This window comes from Stegostoma tigrinum, chromosome 4, assembly GCF_030684315.1.
Source record: "Stegostoma tigrinum isolate sSteTig4 chromosome 4, sSteTig4.hap1, whole genome shotgun sequence".
NCBI classification, from domain to species: domain Eukaryota; kingdom Metazoa; phylum Chordata; class Chondrichthyes; order Orectolobiformes; family Stegostomatidae; genus Stegostoma; species Stegostoma tigrinum.
Genome location: NC_081357.1, coordinates 69512558 through 69536475, shown reverse-complemented (window position 1 = coordinate 69536475; position 23918 = coordinate 69512558). Strand labels below are relative to the sequence as shown.

The following is a 23918-nucleotide window of genomic DNA, read 5'->3' as shown; positions in this document are numbered from 1 at the left end:
AGAGGGATTATGAAAAAAGACTGACAGCTAACTCAACAGAAATTTTAAAAAATCTTCTATAGACATGTAATAGTTAAATGGTGGTAAAAGGAGGAGTAAGGATAAGCAGAGACTAAAAAGAAGATTTACACATAGAAGCAGATGGCATGGCTGTAGTACCAGGCCATAGCGTTAGAATCTCAGTCATTAGATGGGTTTCAAATTGATGAGGTATTGGATAAGCTGTGGGAACTTACAGGTGATAGGACACCTGGAGCAGATGAGATGCATTCAAAGATATTGAAGGAAGTGAGAACTGAAAATGCAGAAGTTCTGACCACAATCTTCCAGTCTCCCTTGTAATTGGGTGGTAATTCAAGAGGACTGGAGAATTGCAAACATTGTTCAAATAAGTTTGCAACGATAAGCCCAGCAATTACAATCAAGACAGCTTAACTATAGTTATCAGGAAAATTCTAGAAATAATATTTTGGGATAGAATTACTAGCCACATAGAGAAATATGGGACAGCCTGTATAGATTTCTAAGGGAAAAACATTTTTAATAAACTTGCTAGAGTTCTATGAGCGATAACATGGGAACAGTGATCAGGGTAATTTTGTTGATGTGGTGTATAAGTACATCCAAAAGATGTTCAGTACAACAAGTGTAACAGGCTTGTAGGAAATGTTATCACTCATGAGATAAAAGGATAGCAGCAGCGTGAACACAAAATTGCCTTGAGTGATCGAAAACTCAGATTAATGGTTAATAATTATCTTTCAGACTGGAGGAATGGTCACAGAAGGGTTCCCTAATAGTTGGTATTAGGATCTTTGATTTTCCCAAGTTATATTAATGATACAGATTTTCAAATATAGGGGCCAGTTTCAAAATTTGTTGAGAATACAAACCTTGAAAGTAATGTGAACTGTAAAGGGGGTGGCGTAGAATTTCAAAAGGTCATCAAGTTGGTGGAGTGGGCTGATAAGTGTGAGGTGATACACTTTAATAGGAGAATGATAGACATACAGTGCTAAATAAAGAATTCTACTTGAAACTGTCAACAGGAGCAAAGAGACTGGGTACATATGTGCATTTTTCATTTAAGGGGATCTAAGCAACATAGGTGGAGAGAGTGACAAATCAAGCTTAAAGTGTCCTGGGATTTATTAATAGAGAGGACAACTGCAAGGAAGTTATCCTGAACCTATATAAGTCAAAACATATGCAGTATAACAACTTCTATTAGACTTCAGCTGAGGGACTTTGTACGCTTCTGAGTAACACACTTTAGGAAGGATCTGAATGTCTTCGAGAGAGTCCAGAAGATGCTTACAAGAATGGTTCTGAGGATGAGATGCTTCGGTTATGAAGATGGAGAAGTGGGACTGTTTTTCTTGGAGAGGAGATGGCTCGGGGAGGATTCAAGTGAGGTTTTCAAAATCATGAGAGGTCTGAATGGAACAGACAGTGGGAAACAGCTCCCACTCAAAAATGTATCAAGAGCAAGAGGGCATGTATTTGAAGTATTTTGCTGGAAAAGTGAACACGATGTGAGGAAAAGAAAATCACAAAGCAAGTAATTATTGATTGGAATGCACTGCACGGAATTGTGGTGGAGGCAGGGTTAATCAAGAGAGCACTGTATAATTATTTAAATAAAAACAGTGTGCAGGGTTATAGGAAAAAGTGGGAGAATGGGAATAATTCTCACTTAGGGAACTATACAGTGTTGACACGCAAGAGATCCCGGGTTCAACTCCCGGATGAGCCCAGGTTTCTCGCTTCACTTTCAGAGAGGAGATGGTGATGTGATGGTTATGTTTCTGGACTAATAATCCCAAGTCCCAAACTGATGCTCTAGGTGCTTAAGTTCAAATCCCACTGTGTCTGCTGATGGAAACTTAATTCTGATCATTTCAATTAAATTTGGGTGGCACGGTGGCTCAGTGATTAGCACTGCTGCTTCACAGTGCCAGGGACCCAGGTTTAATTCCACCCTTGGGTGACTGTCTGTGTGGAGTTTGCACATTCTCCCAGTGTCTGTGAGGGTTTCCTTCCACAGTCCAAAGATGTGCAGGCTAGGTGGACTGGCCATGCTAAATTGCATGTAGTGTTCAGGGATGTGGAGGGATAGGTTAGTGTGGACTTGTTGGGCTGAAGGGCCTATTTCCACACTGTGGGGATTCGATGATGACGAATGGTATTCAGTCATGCTGTGTATACAGAAAGCCAGATGATGGATCAAATGGTTTTCTTCTGCACGACACCAATTCTGTGATTCATGTCATCGATCACTTTTAATTAGATCACTCTATAATGACATGTTTAATCCACCTACAACTTAACTTTCATCTCAATGCCCATATGAAAAAGCTTCAATTATTTCATGTTTTATTCTATTGTTACAATTCATACTGCTCAAAAAGAATATTTTAGAAAGTGAATGTAGAGAAAAATATACTTAATTATTTGGTACGTGACTAATTGAAGAACTCATCCAGATTTTGCAGGCAAATTAAAAAGTGCTCCTTTTTCTTGATGACAGTGGTGGCTTATGTGTAACTAGGGACTCTTCTTTATTCTGTATGCCATTGTTGAGTGCCAACAGAGAAACAAAAACTAATCTGAAAGCAAGTGACAGGAAACTGAAAATGAGATAGCAGAAATATTAAGAAAAAAAAATTGAATAAAGCTCCTACATAGGCAGATTGTGATGTTTCATCTCAGCATATCTCTGAGGAAAACATCGTAATAATTAGTAACAAACAAAACTCATCAGCGAACTTCCTGTGAATCAAAGACTGGGAAACATGGGAAATCACTAGCTTTCCAAGTGTCTTCCTAACAAATTGCTTGTGACAAAATCCCTCAAAGGAATGACAGACTTTGAATTTCCATGATAAGAACAGTCCTTTGCTAAACAGGTTCATGACAAACCAGGCTCATTGTGCAGCCAAGCTCCACTGCTGCAGGCTCAGCATTAACATGTTGGAAAGGCAGAAATTATTACGCACATGACTGAGGTGTCTCCCTTCTACAGAGTGAGTGGTAGATGGTTCAGCCTAAATTTGGCAGATGAGGAGGCAATCGTTTGGCCTTCAGGGATTTGCATTTGCTAAACAAAATAAATCATAATTTTGTGCTGAGACACAGTCTTCAAGTTTAAGCCAAGATACCGCAAAGGTTTGTCTTTGGTTTCATTGAACATTGATCAGTTTAGTGCACCGGAACTGTGATCTTTCTGAAAACTACAATAATTGAATCAACACAAAATTGAAAAATGTCAGTCACAGGTTTGAGTAAAGGTGAAAAATAACAATGGTAAAGGTAGCTGCTCAAGTTAGATACTTTGATGCCTTGATGACTGTGATCTCAACTTAGCATCCTTTAAATGATCTGTTGTTTTACTACTCACAATGGTGTACCCATGCTGTCTACACTTAAAAGGGAGAGAGTCCTTATGAGTTGAACTGCTGAAGTCTCCCTTTGTGACCTGCACAACTCCATCCAGTGATTACACTTCCTTTTTCAATTTCAGAAATATACTTTATTCAATAAAAAAAATTATGTACAAACATAATTACCACAGCAGTTTGGTTCTATACAGTCTTTGCATATGTAGAAACAAACAAATGTTGGAGTTTGACTTTTCTGACATTTTCAATGAACAAACCCAAGGTTTTCTGACTTACACAAGATACTGCTTACATATATTCAAGGCACTGGGAGGGTCTGATAATTGAACAGACCCCTATTGTACTTTGGCCAAAAGGTTTTGGACAGTGACCTTTCCCTACAGCATCTTAGTGACAGCTGCCCCAAGCTTTAGTGCATCCCTCAGCATTTTGTCCTACACCTTGGGATGGGCCATTCTGCAACACTCAATTCGAGGTCAACTCCTTGCTCTGGAAAATCACCAAGTTTCAGACAGACTAAAAAGCATCTTTTACCAAGTTGACAGTCCTCCAGCCACAGTTGATGTTTGTCTTGGTGTGGGTCCCTGGATACAGTCCCTAGAGCACAGAGACCCCCATCACGGAGCTGCTCAGGATGAACCTCAACAAATACCACCCCATCTTTCTCAGAACTTCTTTGCAAAGACACATTCCGGAAAATGGTTTATGACAGTCTCTACCCCACTACAGTCGCTTTGTAAGGCAGCATGCAGTAATGCAGAGACTCCAGGTGTACATTAAGGATCTCACAGCTAGTGCCTTTCCCTCCACCAGCCAAGAGACATCTTGGTGCTTGTTGGCAAGTTCTGGTGATGATGCATTCTGCCAAATGACTTTGACAGTCTGCTCAGGGAACCACACAACAGAATCCACCCTCCTTTTCCCACAGGGTTTGATGAACTTGTGGACAAAGGTGTTTTTCTTTGCAAATTTCTCCACAAAGGATAGGTGATACGGAATAGTCCAACCACTTGGAGTGCTCTTCAACATCAAGGCCAGTCCCATCCTTCATGTCCCAACACAAGGGACATGTAGAATCTCAATATATAGAGAATGTTGATGTTTGCCTACTGAGAGTCTACCCACAGCTTGATGCAGCTGTTCACATAGGTCAGGATGAGGGCCATGATGGGTACATTCTTCCCTTCCTTATCTAGAACTTTGTACATGGTATCCCTGCAAGTACAATCATCTTTGATCTCTAGATGAAGTGGAAGATGGCTCAGGTGACTGTAACAGCGCAGGTTCAGGAAATGGGCCAGACATGCACCATATTAAATGACTGAGAGAGTACCTCACATCTAATGAGCTGGGTGTTTCCTGGTCACGGAGAGGGAGCGGTGCTTCCAGATCCCAGTTTCTGCCTCACATTGGCAATACACTCGTCCTAAATTTTAGTCCATGCCCCAACCTTGCTGAACCATATTCTCAATCACGTAATTTGTCCTGACAAGGATGCAGATCGTTCTCCCAGTTTCCAAAGAACATGGCCTCGCTTTTGCCTTGATGTACCTTGGCTCCCGAGGCCAGTTCAAATTGGTCGTAGATGTTCATGAATATGCGCACAGACAGCGGATCTGAGCACAAAACAGTGTCATCATTCACCTTCTCGAACAGCCACCCATCTGGGTTCAGATTCTTCCTGATAGACTCAACAAAAGGCTCTGTACAACACACAGCAAAGCAGGGGACAGGTGGCACTCCTGCCTGACTCCAGATCTGATTGGGAAACTTTGATTCCCACCCATTGGTTGAGACTGCACTAACAATGTTGGTGTAGAGCAGTCAGATCCAACTGTGGATTTGCGCCCCCCCCCCCCACCCCCCCCCCCCCCCAGCCCATTTCGGACAGCAAGTGTGCAATACCTCATCAATGGCCTTCTCCTGGTCCAGGCTGAGGAGGCAGGTATCCATGTCCCTGTACTGCACGTAGGCAATCATATCCCTGAGGAGCACAAGGCTCTCAGAGATCATCCTGCCCAGTACAGCACGGGTTTGGTCAGGGTGAATCATCATTGGTGGTCCCTCACAGACGAGAATGACTCTCTTCCACTCTCAGGGTGAGTCTACAGGTTGCTGCACAGTACAATATGGCTTCTGCGAGTTCTGTTACACTTCGGGCAGAAGGTGGTCATGGGAAGGCGCATTGGCATGCTCCTTACACTGTTTTCACCTGCTCCTGCCTTTTTTCCAATGGCAAGTCTTGAGGCAGGTGCTCGACACATTCTTGGATACCCCTCATCCACTTTGGATGGTCTTGGACCAGTGATTCCCAGGTGGCTGTGGGAATGCCACACTTTTCCTTGAGGGTATCAGTGAAGTCCTTCCTCCGTCTACTTGGTACTCGCCTGCCATTTTATAGCAGGGAGTACAGCACCTGTCTGGGGAGTGCCAGTCATGCAGATGACCTGCCCAGCCAATCATAGCCAATCAAGGGTGGTCAGTGCCTTGATGCCAGGAGTTGTTGGCTCAGCCAAGGATACTGGGATGAATCACTGATCAAACCGCACACCTGACCCGGTTGGTGATCATTCTCAACATGTGCTACTAATATTATGTCATGCACCTCAGAGACATGCAGAGATGAAACATCACAATCTGTCAATGCAGGAGCTTTATTTACAAATTTGTCTCACTAACATTTCTGCTCTCTAATTTCCAGTTTGCTGCTGCTTGCTTTCAGATTAGTTTTTGTTCCTCTAATGGCATTCACTAACAGCAGACAGAGCAAAGAAGAGTCAACAGACACACATAAGCAAACACTGACCAATTAACTGCTACACTCCCATCAAGAAAAAGGAGCACTTTTTAATTTGCCTGCAAAATCTGGATGAGATCTTCACTCAGTCATATACCAAATAATTAAAATGTGAAAAAGTGTTCATGTTCTTTCCCTGCATTCACTTTCCAAAATATTCTTTTTGAGCAGTATGAATTGTAACAATAGTGTAAAATATGAAGTAATTGTGGTGCTGTTGAATGGAAGGAAAAGGAAGGAAATAAGGAAGTGCATGGGAGGAAGGAAGGGGGAGTGGAAGAAGAGGAGGAAGCGAGGGTGGAAGCAGAACTGATTTATTTTATCGAGCACATTTACATATCTTGAAACATGTGGACGAAAGAAAAATACTGCGGATGCTGGACATGTGAAACAAAAACAGAAAGTGCTAGGGAAACTCAGCAGATCTGGCAATATCTTCAAAATGAGAAAGAAGAGTTAATGTTTGAAGACCAAAGCCTCTTCTTGGATATAAAATATTAACTCTCAACACAGATGCTACTCGACCTGAGTTTCTCCAGCATATCGTGTTTTTAATGTGAGACATCCGAAATGCTTCAAATCAAAACTCAATTTGATGAATGCTAGGTCACGTTCCATTGGTGTTTATGGAGAGATGAAATTGGTCAGTCCACTAGAAGACGGCTGCTGTCTTCCTCCAGTGACATCATGGCATCTTAGTCGACTAGTATTGTCTCAATTTATTACGTCATCCAAAAGATGGTTAATAACACAGCATGCCAGCACCCTTTCAGGACTACACTGAATTGTCAGCATGGTTTATACATTCAATTCTCTTAACAGAGCTTTCTGAGTGAAAGATCAGAGTGTAAGATTCATGTGTTCTTTTCGTTCAGAGCAATGAAGAAAGGCAAAATGTACCTCAGTGTGATTCGATCAATGCCTAGCTTATTTATGAATATTGACCCAAGGCTGTGATAATGAAATGTTCACCACTCGTAACTGAAGAATGATTTTACAAGGGGAAAAAAAATGAAGGATTATTTTTAGCATGCATCCTGCATTACAAACAAATTTAATTTCATATTATAGTATCCAAATGGACAATATGCTTCTGAATAATTTTTGTTTCATGACCGTTTGAATAAGTACTTGAAATTAACTGTACTCTGCATATAAATAAAAAATTAGAAAGAACAACTGGCCTCTAATTTGGAAAAGACAAACAAAGTGAGTTAGAAATACCAACCTCTAGGATGACTTGAGACTTTTGACTGTGTGACAGAGGTCCTGTGGAGTCAGCAGAGATGGTGAAGATCAATTTCCCTCCGTATGCTGTCAGCTGGAGTCAGAGAAACAGAATACAACTTTAGAATGTTCTCTCTTTTACTGATTAAAATAAACACTTCAGATGCTTTTCCACAGCATTTCAAAATTTGAGAATAAAATCCAATTTAACTTCTATATTGTTGGCATTTTTCATGTAAATCAGTCTACTAAAGTATTTGAATGTAAACTTATAACTTTGCTCAATTATGCATCATATAACGACAACACATCATATTGTAATAACTGAGACAATATAAAGTTCTTGAACTGAAATTTGTGCACTAATGTGTTTACAACTCTCTTTTCAAATGATAAATTATACAGCACTGTAAGAAATTACGGCCACCAATTAGTCTCCACTAACAAGACTCCATTGAATCCTTGCAATTTTTCAATTATTAACAATTCTTTTATACTTGGAAAGTGGTGTGATTTTTCATTAATAGTTCAGAAATTTAAAGATTAATAATAAGCTCCAATAATAATTGCTCAGTTGACAATTTGACGGTTTGAGTGAACAGAGGTAATCATTTCGTCATCATATTAAAAGAAAATAATGTACTGTGGGTTAAATGCAGAACTAAATGATGTTGAAGGAACAAGAACAAGAGGACACAGATTTAAAGTGATTTCCAGAGATGTGATGAGGAATAAAGTCAGCGTATGGAAACCACTGCTTGGAAGTATGATGAAGTCAGGTTCAACTGAGGAATTCAAGAGTGCATTAGAAGATTGTTTGATTAAAAATAATGTGAAGGGTATGAGGGAAAAGCAAGCAATTTGCAACAGAAAATGATGCTCATTTAACAAGCCAATACAGGTACATTGAACTGAATAGCCTCTTTATACACTGTGACACCTCTGTTATTCAGTGAAATTAACAAGCCTCAATCAGGAAGTATGAAAGGTGAATTCCTGTCCAAGCCAAATACTTGCTCACACTTAGACACTCACACCTACACACTGACGCATAAACATGCTCAAACCCTCATATTCACATTCATTCATATATGCTCAGTGATGAGCTACTTAACACCTTGTTAAAAATGCCCTGGATAAAGATACAATTAAGAAAAGGCAGGCGGACAACATGAATACATACAGGTATAATGTGTGTTTCATTATTGCGAATTGGCTGTAATGCAACTGATGAATAGTGCTCGCTGTTTGGATAACGCAAACTTCTTGTTGTACAGGTGTAGCAATTTTCCATAGCAATTTCCCTATAATGCGATTTTCTATGGCAATTTCCTACCGCACAATTTTCCATAGTGCAAGGTCACGTAAGAATGCATTATAGGAGAACTACCTGTACAGGTAAAGAAGATTACTTCATTGAAATGCCACTATAACTTGAAGATATATGATTTTTCCTCATTGTAATTAGATGGACAAGGAGATAGAGAGTCAGAGGTGTTTAGAGCAAAAGACCAGAAAACTGATAACATGGTTTTCATGGGAAAGGCTAGGGAGTGCTACTTGTACAAGAAGCATGAGTCTGAGGAATAGAGAGTTCTGCCAGTTTGGAGGGATGGAGAAAGTGATAAAGGTAGGATTGGGGTTGGTATTCTACACAAAAATGAGAATTAAAAATTTGGCCTGGGGGCCAATTAAAGACAGCAAGTTAGATGACAAATGAACAGAATAAGGCTGTTGTCAGCATTTTAGATAAGCTAAATTTCCCTAAAGGAATCTTCTCTAAATAAAACTGGTCAAGAATCTAGCAGACTATCAGAATAGATAAATCCAGAGGCAGGTTTTGTCTAAGGAGCTAAGCAGTAAATGGAATGAGGGGAACATGAAAGTGTGTGGAGGTCAGGAGTTTATTTCAACAGGATGGTGGAATGGGGTGGCAAATTTACACGCAGTTTGGTTCAACCTTAGGCAGGAGCCCAAGACAGGGTCATACAGTATAAAGTTTGTGGTCAAGATGGCGTCAGTTCTCCCAATGTTTAACTTGAGGAAATTGCAGCACATCCAAAACTGAATCCTAAACAATCTAACATTACAGAGGCGACAAATGGGTACCACTGGGTATATCTGTGGAAGCCAACCCCAAATCCTTGGATTACAATATCAAATCACAGCAAGTTAGATGGAAACAGATCCTTCAGGATCTCCTGGGTTTGCAAAGCCATTGTGGGAGACGCTGTGATCACATTTAGACAGTTTGAGCAGAACAAAGAAAAGGTTGATTCAAAAAACAAAGGGACTCGGAGCGACTCTTGTTTGAAGTGCAGGGGTGGGTGGCAATAACAATCATTAGAAAGACAGGGAAGATCACTCATATCGAAGGATGGATTTACAAGGCAGCCAGATGACTGCCAGGGAAAGAAAGCTGAGTTGTCAGCAATTTTGTAGGAATAGATGCCAGAAATTAGGAAAGTGATCTTCTCAGGAGAAGTACTACAAGAAGACAAAAACCTAGAGGGGGCACAAGATCAAGGCTTGGATTAGGGAAGACATGGAAAAAATGCTTGATTTGGTGAGCATGATGAAAGAGATGAAACATTAGAGGTAGATATTTATTTGGAGCTTCTTACAATTTCAGGAGGTGGGAATGGGGCAGACTATGCAGGAAAGTGACTAAAGTTATCTTTTTGTTCCATGCGCTCTTGACATCATTTGCAGTTTAATATAACAGAACAACTGAATTTTAGTTCCTCAAAATCAGGAGAATTATCTGTATTAAAGTAAGCAACAGAAAACTTTCTTGACAAAGTAGATAATTTTCTTCTAATTTTCATGGTACAAAATGTGTCGCAAGTGCCATAGAAATAAGTGCAAATTTTTGGATTGCTAAATGGACAGATCTTAGCAAAATAATGGCCTGATCAGTCACACCTTGCTGCAAAGACCTTGGTTAGGGAAGGAGATAAGAATATTTCTACCACTGTGATCCATTGCTGACGTATATATGTGAAAATATTACAAGAAGAGGTTCTGCATCAACTGCATCACTCCTATGTAGTGAAGTAGCCTAATGGGTCAAACATGAAATTTGACCACATGGACAAGGCAGCAGCAGATAACTGCCTTGCACAGAGCTCTAATGGGGTGAGAACATCTTAAGGAACGGCTGACAAACTAGAAAAAAAATAACGGCACATTTTGACACAACATGTAAATAAAACACAGTTTCTAATTTCACACTTAATGCATAAATAAATTATCTTAAGACCAATCTTGTGGGTTATCTCCTCTGGGAAATTACATATGACATGGTGAAACTTTAATGTTAAATGTGAGACAAAATATATTGCTATGTGCTTCTTTAAAATAGCAAATGTTAAAATGGACCATCAGGTCGACCATTTCACTTGGTAAATCTACAACATAACGTGTAAGAAGTCTGCACCTTCTTAGTTGGGAGATATATGCAAGATTTTCTCAGCATGTTGGTTCAGCATGTCTGACTTTTACAAAACAAACTGTAAATTAATTCTTTAAAGAAATATCAAAACAAAAATCTTTTTGCAAACGTTGCAAACTTCCTTAAACAGGATGCAGACACGCAGCTCAGGCTACTGATATCTTCATTGATCTACCATGGTTAATAATTCAATTAGTTGTTTAGTCTTCACGATTCATTGTTATGAGAAGTAATTAAATCACAAACATTTAAGGAGAGATGGTGATGTAATGGTAATGTCACTTGGCTAGTAACCTAGAAGACCATGGGTATTGCTGACTCATAATGAACATGCGTCCTCTGACTACTATCCTGGAAGCTTAGAAATCCATAAAAGGCGAGAAAGTGTTGTGCAAATATTTAGGACAAGAGACCTCAACAGAAGTCTGGAATACTGCGCTGCATGTGTGTGTGTAGTTCATAGAAGTTAACGATCCGTGGGACTTCATGTGCTTTTTCAGTCAAATCCCCAACTGAGATGCTGAGTTCTCATCTGCAGCAAGTCGAAGCATACAAGCAGAATGTTTGTGAAAGAGAAACCTATATAACTCCAATCTATAATTTTTTAACCCGCCCCTCTCTTGAGCAACTCTAAGAAGAGAGCAGTCATTACTGTTTTGCAGGCCTCTAGGTTTACAGCAGCAATCCACTTTCTTTGTCCAATTACAGATCCACGCACGTTGAAGGGGTTATTGCAGTAGTGAAGGTAAACAGACCGTGAATCCAGTCCTGAATCCAGAACTGCAGATAACGTGAAAACATGAAAGGAACTGGTGAAGCATTTTGCACCAATACTTAAGCAACTAATGAATTCCTTGCTTACTTAAAGAGAGTTTCTGAAGAATGTGGTCAAACACGAAAACAAGTTTTTGATGTTGCTGAGGCAGATTTTATTGGAAGTGCAGGGTACAAAGAATATACGTCTTCAAAGAGGAGATGACAATGCTGAGATTCAAATTTACCAGAGATCATTTTACTCTCCTGAGGTTTCGGGGGGGGTCTAGGCCCGAAACGTCAGCTTTTGTGCTCCTGAGATGCTGCTTGGCCTGCTGTGTTCATCCGTCTCCACACTTTGTTATCTTGGATTGTCCAGCATCTGCAGTTCCCAGTATCACATTTTACTCTCCTGCTAGATTGAACCACAGCATGGGCATGTAAATTGAAGCCTTTATTGGTATTCCAGTCAGAGACGCTAAAGGCTCTAAAGTTTATTCCGATGCACATTTGCTTGCCATTTGGTCTTCAAATAAGGAAGCCTGGATGACAGGACATTCTCTCAAGAATGGTAGCGAAAACAATGGAAAATAAAGAGTACAACTCTAAAATATTTGCAGGCTATGGGTGAGTACGTGTATAAGTCATTTATGGAGGCAGATCAGGTTGAGAGACCAACCAATAAAGCACACGACATCCTGGGCTTTACCGAACATGGAGGTTATGCAGGACCTTTTAGAAGACACTTGTTCAACATCAGCTAGAATACTGCATCTGTTTTGGACTGTAGATTGTAGAGAAGGCAGGCAGGAATCAGACAGAGTTGAGAGAAGATTGATGAAAATGGTTCCCAAGGATTGGGAATTTCAGTTATGAAGACAAACTGGAGAAATTGGGCTGTTTTCCTCAGAAAAGAGAATGCTGAGAGGAGATTTGGTAAAGATATTCAAAATCACTACACAGAATAGGGGAAAACTGTTCTCATTAATGCAAGGATTTGGGAAAAGAGGGCACAGACTTGTTGTATCCGGCATAAAAACAACAGGAGCTAAAAAAATTTCACATTGCAAGGGATTCAAGTTTGCAAAGCATGGCCTCAGAATGTGGTAAAAGTAGATTTAATTATGAAATTGGAAAGGAAATTGAAATGCTATTTGGAAGAAGCAGAATGTGCAGGATTTATACACAAAGATAGGAGAACAGTACAGGATAATTTCAATTAGAGAACCAGCGCAAACAGAGCAGGCTGAGTGACCTCCTTCTGTGCTATAATAATTGTGAGGGAGAAGTCCAGTCAAGTGCAGTGTTGACTTTTTATCTCTTACTGAACGCAAGGTGAAAGCATTCTACACAGTATCTCATTCTCTCTTCACCACGACTTTGAATACATCCCATCTCCCATGAGCTTCAAGTACGATCAATGGCCACTGAAACCTACCACTAATGCCTCAAATTTCAGGTCTGGACTTTTTTTTTTAAAGCCCTCAGGTCCCATTTACAATCCACAGCTGGATGTCCAACTGTAACAAAAGAAGTGACCTCTCTGACAGTGCTTGGTTAAAAATCATACAGCAATTAGGTCAAAGAGAGGGCTTTTCACATGGACTTGAGGGCTGATTATCGGTAGACCACCATCTTCTCAAGGGCAGCTATGGATGGGCAACAAATAATCTTTCCAGCAGTACGCACATCCAATGAATAAATATTATAAGAAGGAATAAAAGCAAATTACTGTGGATGCTGGAGGCTTGAGAAACAGGAAGTGCAGGAGAAACTGAGTAGGTTTGGCAGAATCTGTGGAGAGGGAAACAAAGTTCGCATTTTTTAAAATTCTGAAATGATTCTTCTCAGAGCTTAGAAAGGAATGCTGGCAAGTGCTCAAAGCAGCACTGACCTTCCTGGTGAGCTCTGAGAAACACTTCTGCTCCACTCAGACCCCCACGGGAAAGTTTACACAGCAACTTCTGCCAGGTGGGATGAATCCTGTCCTGTTGTTTGGAGTCCTAGCGTTGCAATTCAATTTATATACATTTATAAAGCTCTCAATTGAATTAGGAGGATGTGACAAGGATAGGGTTAACCCTATTGCTTTATTTCTTTATTTTTCAACTAAATACTAAGAATACTATAATGGTTAATTTTTAATTTGTTCCTCATTTCTTTCTAACTTGTTCTTAGGTTTGGTACCTAATGACTTATACCTAAGATGCCATTGGGTGCAGCAATATTGTAAACTTTAAACTGTACTCCCACACTTTTGTAATTGAGTAAACATGACAATAAAAGTCTAACCTAACCCAATAAGTCTAATCTAATAAAAGTCTATCCACCACCAAATCAGTAGCTTCAAAATCTCCATGAAGCTGGAATGCCATAGGTTCACTGCCCCCACCCACATTCTGCCAAGTCCCAAGCCTGAGGAATGGGTTCTGCCTGATACTAAAAATAAATGGGGTGATAGATGAATCTTTTACCAAACAGGAGCCCACACACTGTAAAGACAGAGGTGATCTTTCTTTAATTCATTTCCCCATTCTGAAATTTGGCGGGATGTGGCTTCCAAGACATGAATTATAGGTGCAATCATTCTGAAATTGCAGATCATTCATTTAGACTGAAAGAAACTTTTCCCCATCTATGCCTTCAGTCCATCAGTTCATAAATTCAAGTTCTGTATAATATTGGAAGTTTCACTGTCCACTCCTTCGACTTCTCTTTGCAATGGAAGCATTTGAAAATGAGCATGTTTTGGTTGTCAAAATGCGCGAGTATTTTTTTCCAAATAAATCATATATAAAAGAAATTGGGAGTTCAGCCAATTCAGAAAACCCTGACTTTCCCGGTCTTGTGTTTGCTGTAATTCAGCGACTGGAGGAAGTTGATAAGGTGGGAGCGAAACTGGGTGGGGGAGGTAGTATAAAATGAATGGCAGGGGTTAGAGAGGTGAAAAAAGAAAAAAAATTGCTTAATTGTTGTTATATTCTTGGCTGCCTGCCCAGCATCATTTCTCTCATTTCTTTAATATTCTTTAATGCAGGCAGGGACTGAGGTTGCAAATTTCTACTTCAAGAGCAATTTGCTCTCTGACTTACACATTTTGAGCTAAGGAGCGCTACAGCCAGAGAAAAGCTGCCAAAAATCAAAATTTAGAAAGTCTCAGAAGCAGCCCTCAAAAATAAAAAGGAATGTTGAGCCCTGATTCTGAGTATGGTGACTTACATGTCTCATCAGTTCTTACTGAAAAGCTGGATCTAGAGATGTATGAACCTTCTTGGCCTCTGTTTTCCACAACAACATTGCATGGCTGAATTTCTAGTTCTAAAATTCACTGAATGCCATTCCCATCTCCTTCCTGCCTGCCCCAACTGACCAGAATTTAATACACGGCAGCAGAGGCTTACGGTGGCCCAGCTGCCCTTGCCCAATCTGAGGCCTTTCAGTCATTGATTATTACCCATTTAAAGGGCACACCACCCATCTTCAATACTGCGCTTGGCAGGATGATTCAGGGGCAACTGTCATAGAGTCAGACAGCATGGGAACAGACTCTTTGGTTCATCAGTCCATGCTGACCATCATCCCCAAATAATAGTCCCATCTTGGCCCATATCTTCCCAAACATTTCTTACTCATGTACATATCCAAATGTCCTTTAAATGTTGTAACTGTACCCGCAACCACCATTTCCTTTGGAAGCTCATGCCACATACAAACCACTCTGTGTAAAACAGCTATTCCTCATGTCTTTGTTCAATCTTTTTCCTCTCATTTTGAAAATATGCCCACAGTCTTTAAATCTCCAACCCTACGGAAAGAACACTTGGCATTCACCTTATCTATACCCCTCATGATTTTTTTAACTTCAATAAGGTCATGTCAACCTCCGATGCTCCAGCGAAAAAAGTCCCAGCCTATCCAGCCCCTCCTTATAAGTCAAACCCTTCATTCCCAGCCACTTCCCAGTAAATCTTTTCTGAACCCTCTCTCGCTTAATAACATCGATCCAATAACATGGCAACCAGAACCAGACATGGTACTCAGGAAAAAGTCTCACAAATGTCCTGTAAAATCTCAACATGACGGCCCAACTCCTATACTCAAAGATCTGAACAATGAAGGCATGTGTCCTAAATGCCTTCTCACCCTACATGAGACACAAACTTCAAAGAATTATGTACATGAATCCCTAGGTATCTCTATGCTATAGCTCTAGCCTAGGCCCCATTTTTAATTAATGAAGTGTTACTCTTGTTTGTTTTACCAAAACATAACGCATTGCATTTATCTAACCTAAACTCCATCAGCCACTCCTCAGCCCATTGACCCTAACTGATCAAGATCTCTTTGTGATCTTAGATAATCTTCTTCACTGTCCACAATACCATCGATTTTGGTGTCATCCACAAACTTGCTAACCATGTATCTATATTCTCAAGTAAATCATTTATTTAAATTACAACTAAAAGTGGACGCTGCACCAATCCCTGTGAAACACTGCTGGTAACAGGCCTCCAGCCCAAACAGCAACCCTCAACCACAACTCTGTCTCCTGCCATTAAGCCAAATTTGCATCGAAATGGCAAGCTCATCCTGAACCTACATGTCCTAACCTTACTAATGAGTCTGCCATGTGGAACCCTGAGAAAGGCTTTATGGAAGTCCAAATAAACAACATCTACTGCTCTGCCATCATCAATCTTCTTGGTTATTTCCTCAAAAAACTCAATCAAGTTTGTAAGACACTATTTCCCTTGCATAAAACTCGCATAGCCAGATAAATAGAAAGCAGGACATAACACCAGCGCTTCGTCAGAGGATCACTGATGATGTTACCTAGAATGGTGACGAAACGTCTGAAAACTAACCTTCCAGCTCGGCGAGCAAACTCACATCCGTAAAACTATGCTGACTAGCTCTAATTGTTCTTGCCTCTGCCAAGTGCATGTAAATCCTATCTTTCAGAATCACCTCCAACAACTCAGCCACCACCAAAATCAGACTTACAGGCCAAAAGTTTCCAGGTTTTTCCTTACAACCTTTCTTAAACAAAAGCCCAACATTAACCACTGTCCAGTGTTCCAGCACTTCACTCATAGTTATAGATGATGTAAATATTTCTGCAAAAGCCCTAGCAATTTCCTCCCTAACTTCTCACAATGTCCTGGGATACACTTATTCGGGTCCGGGAGATTTATCTACCTCTATATTTTCTAACTACTCCAGCTCATCTTCTTCTGTAAGTGAGCCATTTTCAGAACATCTATATTTATTTCCTGAGTTCTGTAGCTTCCATTTTTTTCTCCACGGTTAAAAATGACACAAAATATTCATGTAATAACTCTCTCATCTCCCAAGTTCAACAAAACTCCTTCTCTAGTTGTTCTCTTGCTCTTAATGCACTTGTAGAATCTCTTTGGATTATTCTTAACCTTATCTACCAAGGCTATATCATATCCCCTCTTTGCCTTCCTGATCTTCCTAAGAACGCCCGCCCCTACATTCTTTATACTGTTCAAGAGATTAATTTGAACACAGCTGTCTATATCTAACATATGATTCTTTTTTATTCTTGACCAAAGCCTCGATATCTTTAATTACCCTTTGCTCTCTAATCCTACCAGCCTTACCTTTCACTCTAACAGGGACATAATGACTCTGAACTCTCAATATCACACTTTTGAAAGCCTCCCACTTTTCAACTTTTGAAAGTTCTCATTCATACTATGAAAATTTGAGTTCCTCCAATTAAAAACTTAATCTTTTATGGAAGTCTTATTCTTTTCCATTTCTATTTTAAAAACAATAGAATCAATGGATCATTGGGCCCAGAGTGTTTCCTCACTATCATTTCAGCTACTTGCCCTACCTTATTACCCAAGAAAAGGTCTTTTTGCTCCTTCTGTCGTGGGAACATTGACATGTTGATAAAGAAAAGTTTATTGAACATATTTAACAAATTCTTCACCATCCAAACCTTTAACAGGAAATGTGGCAGGTCACTGTGTTCTTAGCTGAGACAAGAAGGGAGGAAGTGACCACCTTGAGGGTCCCTTTGCCACATCAGGCATAACCTCCACCCTCAAGCTCTGCCCTTCAAAGTGTTCCTATAACATCATGTAAGCGGCAGGCAAAGATCATACCCAGCAAGAAAGGACCTAACCTTTGTCTCTTGACATTCAATGGCATAACGATCACAACATTGTCCAATATCATCGTCCTTGGGCAGCAGGATTACTATTAACTAGAAACTGGGGTTAGCGAAACAAATATAGTGGCTACAACAGCAGGTCAGAGCTTAGGGATATCATATAATATCACATTGTTTCATATCATATCACAGTGTTTCGTATGCTGTATTGTATCATAAAAACTTATATCTCCCAAAGCATTGCCAACATTTTTAAAAATAACACGTCAGCTGTTTGACAGAATGCCTTCCCGTTGCCTGGAATGCAAGTCCCTCTAGACTCAAGATGCTCAACACCATCCAGGACAAAGCAGCCCTGTTGTTTATCATCCCAAGCATCACCTTCATCATTCACTCCTTTCATCACTGATGCATATTGGCAGCAGCATTTACCATTCAGAAGATGCACTGCAGTAACTCACCAAGGCACATTTGACAGTACCTTTGAAAGTCATGATGTCAACACCCTGAAGGACAAATGCAGCTACAAACATCCTGACTTGTAAATACGTCATGGTTCCTTCGTTGTATCTGAGTTAAAATCCTGGAACTCCCTTTCTAACAGTATTGCAAGAGTAGCTATGCCACACAGACTTCAGTATTTCAGGAAGGCTGCTCACTATCACCTTCTAGTGTGCAATTAGGAATAAGCAATAAATGCTGGCCTAGCCAGAGACATCCACATCCAATTGGTGAATGAAATAGAATACCCCTTCCGGCATTGTATTTACATCAGGAAGTACATATTATAATGACTGTAATGAGTTTAATGGCAATGTTAATTAATGTTAATGAAGTTCCAGTCAACAAAACTAATCAAGGAATAGTTACTGGATATTATGCAAAAAGAGGCGATATTTATGAATAAGGGTCTCGGCCCGAAACATCAGCCTTCCTGTTACTCTGATGCTGCTTGGCTTGCTGTGTTCAACCAGTTCTACACCTTGTTATCTTAGATTCTCCAGCATCGGCAGTTCCGACTATCTCTGATATACAGTTGGTGCTGTTTGGCAAATTTGAGTTTGCATTCTAATCTACTGTGATTCCTTACTTCCTAATCTTGTTCTTAATTGAGGTTCTCGTAATGGTTGGAGAGTGGGAGGTGACTGCATGCTCTGTACCAATCAAGTGATCATAAGACAGGAGTGATCATCAATCACTATTAGCACAGGCCTGCTGGATGCCCATTCCTTCAAGCTATTTGATACTTGTGTACTAATTAAAAGGAAAGAACCAAGCAGACAAATACATCACTATCCGAAGAGATAACTTCAACATTCATACTCAACTACATTTGCACCTACATCCTGGGTTTCTTTCAACTGACCTAAATATATGGGATCAATGGAGAAAAAATTCTAAATAAGCATACAGAAGACTGGAATGATGTGGGCATTCATAAGTGAAGCTACTGCTGCATTGCACTCAGCTTTTGGTCAGCTGATTATTTGACCTTTGAGCTATCTCTGTTCTCTAATGTTGTGCTTCTTTGAGATGCTTGATTGGCTCTCTCATGTGAAGCTGACCTTTGATCCAACTGAAAGAACAGCGGGAGAGGAAACCAGCAAAATAAGAAAACCAAACCATCATGCTGTGTCCAAATCTGGGACAAGAGGTTAAATTCTGCAATTATTAAAGCTGTGAAGCCTGTCAAACGAAAAATATTATGCCATAGACAGGCTTATAAGTAATAAACAGCATCTTGAAATTGCAATTGCTTCAGCAGAAATGTCATTTGGTCAGCTCCATTTTCCTGCTTTAGGGAGCTACTTGTGATAACTGTGCATGGCACAAGCAGTGGAGACTGTGTATATAGACCAAGTATCTTTTTTAAAGCACAGCAAGCTTTTAAGTTTAATTTTAACTCAGTAGCAAATCAGACACTCAGTGAGGTGTCCTTTAGGTTTCGATGAAAAGAATGTTTTGTGAAATGATGGGTTGGGAGTTGCTCTGAAAGGGACATTTTGCATTTTTCAAGTGGATTGCATTAAATGTATTCAGTCAGATAAAAGTAAATGTCTGCAGCTAACCATGCAGACATGCCACACACTGCTGTCATTCTCGTCAATCTAAAGATGATAGCTAATGTTCTAGGTTTGGGTAAAACTACTGGTGTGTGCATGAAGCTAGAATCTCAAAGATAGGTTATTTATCATCATAATAGCCTATTACAGATAATAGGTTGCTACTCATCCAAGGGACAGTATATATATATATATATATATATATACATATATATAATTGCTATGGTCTCTCACTATGAATTGGCTTGCTCTCAGTCATTACATTTCCAATTTTAAGCTAATTTATAAAATATTAATCGCGGTCTGTGAGCCACATGAATGTGAATGATAACTCCCTTACATTCCAAAAAGGAACATTAATATTTGCAGACAAATTTGTTGCCCCTTCCTGGAAATATCAAACAAAACAAAATCATTACTGCTGCAGTGCTATTCCCATATGAAGTGAGTTATTTTTTCTTCTTGATTACTATCTATCATTTTGTATTATTTAATGACAGGCTTTAAGTAGCTAATATATCATCTTTAACATAATCATATGAAAATAAACATGCTCAAACATGTCATACTTTTTCTGAAAAAAAGTCATTATTTCTTGACATGACTCAGAAAAGTAAATGACTTATGAACTAGATGCAGTAAGTTGACTTAATTAATTCAATTTATGGTTAATTAGTCATGATTTCCATGATGAATTGAACATGAAAATTCTTCTGACTTAATTAGACACGAAAATCTTCAAGTTTCTGCAAAGTTCTTCACTCCCCAAACGCATTCCCAGTTCAGTCTCTTACGAGTACACTGGAATTAAAATCATTGATTCTCTATTGTCTTGTTATTATGGATTTATAGGACACACTTTATAATCAGTTTAACTCATTTTACAGAGTATCTGCCCACTTAATATTGCACATCAATTTCTAACATGTGAAATATCTAGAAAGTAAAGTGTGCCCATGAATAAGCAGGAAATTCATTTAAATACTGAAGCATAATCAGCCTATCCTGCATGACAGGCCCCAAATTTGTGTACAGAAAAAATTTTTCCCATAACTATTCATCACGTTGTGCAACATATAAACATTGCTGACAAAACAGGCATGCTTCCAAAGCAGTTTGCCTTTCACTTAGTAGAATAAACACAAGAATGTCAAATTTAAAATCATCATCACAATTCATACTACAGGGGTAAAAAAGGAGCATTGGAAACCATCTCAGATTTGAATTTTTGAGGATCCCCATTACTTTTTGTCATGACAATACCTTAGCCAATTAGCATTGTGAAATGTTGGAATGATTTGAACTTATGTTTTCCTGATGGATGCAAGATTAAAAAAAAATCACTAATGTCTCCCCTTTCAGCAATATTCCACTTATGAACATTTGGGAGGGAAGGTAGCACAAACAATATTGCTGATGAGCACAGTGGTGTTATGGCAAACATAGTTTAGATACATCACTTTTTAAATTTTCTACAAGACTCTGGGTTGATGGGTCTTTAAACATATTAAAATGTTCTTTCGCAAAGCAGACAGATTGAGCTGTTGTGCTCAGCTACTGGTATCATGAGACTGTAATATATAGGAACAGGATATAGGAACAGGATTAGTCCATTCACCCATCAACCTTGTGCCATTATTCAAAAGGATTACAGCTGGTTTAATTATGCCTCTCCAGCACTTACCTGCCCATGCCCAGTTACCTTTTATACTCTGAGATAATAAAATGTGAGGCTGGATGAACACAGCAGGCCCAGCAGCATCTCAGGAGCACAAAAGCTGACGTTTCGGGCCTAGACCCTTCATCAGAGAGGGGGATGGGGAGAGGGAACTGGAATAAATAGGGAGAGAGGGGGAGGCGGACCGAAGATGGAGAGTAAAGAAGATAGGTGGAGAGAGTATAGGTGGGGAGGTAGGGAGGGGATAGGTCAGTCCAGGGAAGACGGACAGGTCAAGGAGGTGGGATGAGGTTAGTAGGTAGATGGGGGTGCGGCTTGGGGTGGGAGGAAGGGATGGGTGAGAGGAAGAACCGGTTAGGGAGGCAGAGACAGGTTGGACCAGTCCAACCTGTCTCTGCCTCCCTAACCGGTTCTTCCTCTCACCCATCCCTTCCTCCCACCCCAAGCCGCACCCCCAGCTACCTACTAACCTCATCCCACCTCCTTGACCTGTCCGTCTTCCCTGGACTGACCTATTCCCTCCCTACCTCCCCACCTATACTCTCTCCACCTATCGTCTTTACTCTCCATCTTCGGTCCGCCTCCCCCTCTCTCCCTATTTATTCCAGTTCCCTCTCCCCATCCCCCTCTCTGATGAAGGGTCTAGGCCCAAAACGTCAGCTTTTGTGCTCCTGAGATGCTGCTTGGCCTGCTGTGTTCATCCAGCCTCACATTTTATTATCTTGGAATTCTCCAGCATCTGCAGTTCCCATTATCTCTGATACCTTTTATACTCTTGTTGGTTAAAAATCTGCATAACTCAGCCTTGAATGTATTCAATGACATGCACCATGAGAGAGAATTCCAAAACCAAAATTGCTCCTTAATACCATTTTAAATGGGACACCCCTCATTTTAAAACTGTGCACCTCACCCCATCTTCTCCCAACTTAACCTACGAGAGAGAACATCCATTCAACATCTTTCCTGGCACATCCTCTCAGTATTTTATGTGTTTCAATAAGGGTTTGTTAGATTCTATTCTCATCCTTCTAAACTCCAATGATCATAGGCCTAACCTGCTCTTTCCTACTTCATAAGAGGACGCCTTTATCTCAGAAATAAACTTACTGAACGTCTGACTAATGATATGAAACTGTTTGCGCCCACATGTAGCAATACCTGGGTCAATGTTCACACTGAAAAGGGCAGGTAATATTCACACCTCACAGTGTCAGGTACTGATCAGTTCTGAAAATACTCTCATCATCCCGTAACAATCTGAAAAGTAAAATGCAGCAGTTTGGCAAAGCTTTGCAAAAACTCTTTCCATTTCTACCTGCTGAATATAAAAGGCAATCTGGTAAATGGGAACCCTATCACATGAAAGGTCCCTGCCCATATCGCTCACCATACTGACGTGTAAAGATATACCATTACTTCATTATTTCTGGGTATAACTCCTAGACCTCCCTACCTCGCAGCACTGCGAGTGTATCACCTTAAGGACTGTCGCGATTCAAGATAGCAACTGAGCAAAATAAATGGTGGCCTTTCCAATAATGCTCACATCTCGAGTGAAGAAAAATCACGATCGTTTTTTTTCAGAACCTTTAAAGGACAGAATGTCAGGATTTGAAGGATAACGAATGATAGAAGCTGCGCCAATATAATCAAGTTAGCATAACATGACTAGCTATACTTATTAAATTTCCATGATCCACACACGCAGGCAATGTCACCCACCATTTAAAGACTATGGAAAACTACCTTAACAGCACAGAATCAGATGCAAGGTTGTAATTCTCATAACTAATGGTTGACTTGAAATTCATACACTTTCAAATTAAGTCAAAGCTCTAATAAGAGAGTTGACATTCTAAGAAATATATTTTTATTACAATGACAGTGGAAAAACTTTCAGACAATCATAGAATCCCTAGAGTGTCGAAACAGGCCATTCAGTACATCAAGTCTACCCCTCCGAACAGCATTCCACCATCCACCTCCCCCTTCCACCCCTCTCTATCCCTGTAACGCTGAACCTCCCTTGGCCAATCCACCTAACCAGCACAGCCTTCGACTGTGGGACAAAACCGGAGCACAAGGGGAATGTGCAAACTCTACACAGACAGCTGCCCAAAGGTGGAACCAAAACCAGGTTCCTGGCGCTGTGAGGTAGTAGTGCTAACCAGTAGGCCACCATACCACCCATGGTCCTCTTACTTTGTTATGGATTGTACAGGGGATTTCCTTAAATGCATAGTCTCCTTAGTATTTTTTCTGGAGGTTACACACACACACACACACACACACACACACACACACACACAATACAAAAACACACATGCACAAACATGCTTACACGCACACATACAAACACACCAACAGTAGCTCAGTGAGGCTAACTTGCATATA

At 40.1% G+C, this 23918-nt stretch overlaps 1 protein-coding gene across 3 annotated transcripts in view; it reads right to left on the bottom strand.

Annotated features, from left to right (window-relative positions):
* lama2 (laminin, alpha 2) overlaps positions 1 to 23918 on the bottom strand; it is a 372371-nt gene that overhangs the window by 209759 nt on the left and 138694 nt on the right. For all 3 annotated transcript variants that reach the window (XM_059645398.1, XM_059645399.1, XM_059645400.1), the window contains exon 13: positions 7427 to 7519. In XM_059645398.1, coding sequence (XP_059501381.1) covers positions 7427 to 7519 — 93 coding nt within the window. The remainder of the gene's footprint in view (positions 1 to 7426; positions 7520 to 23918) is intronic.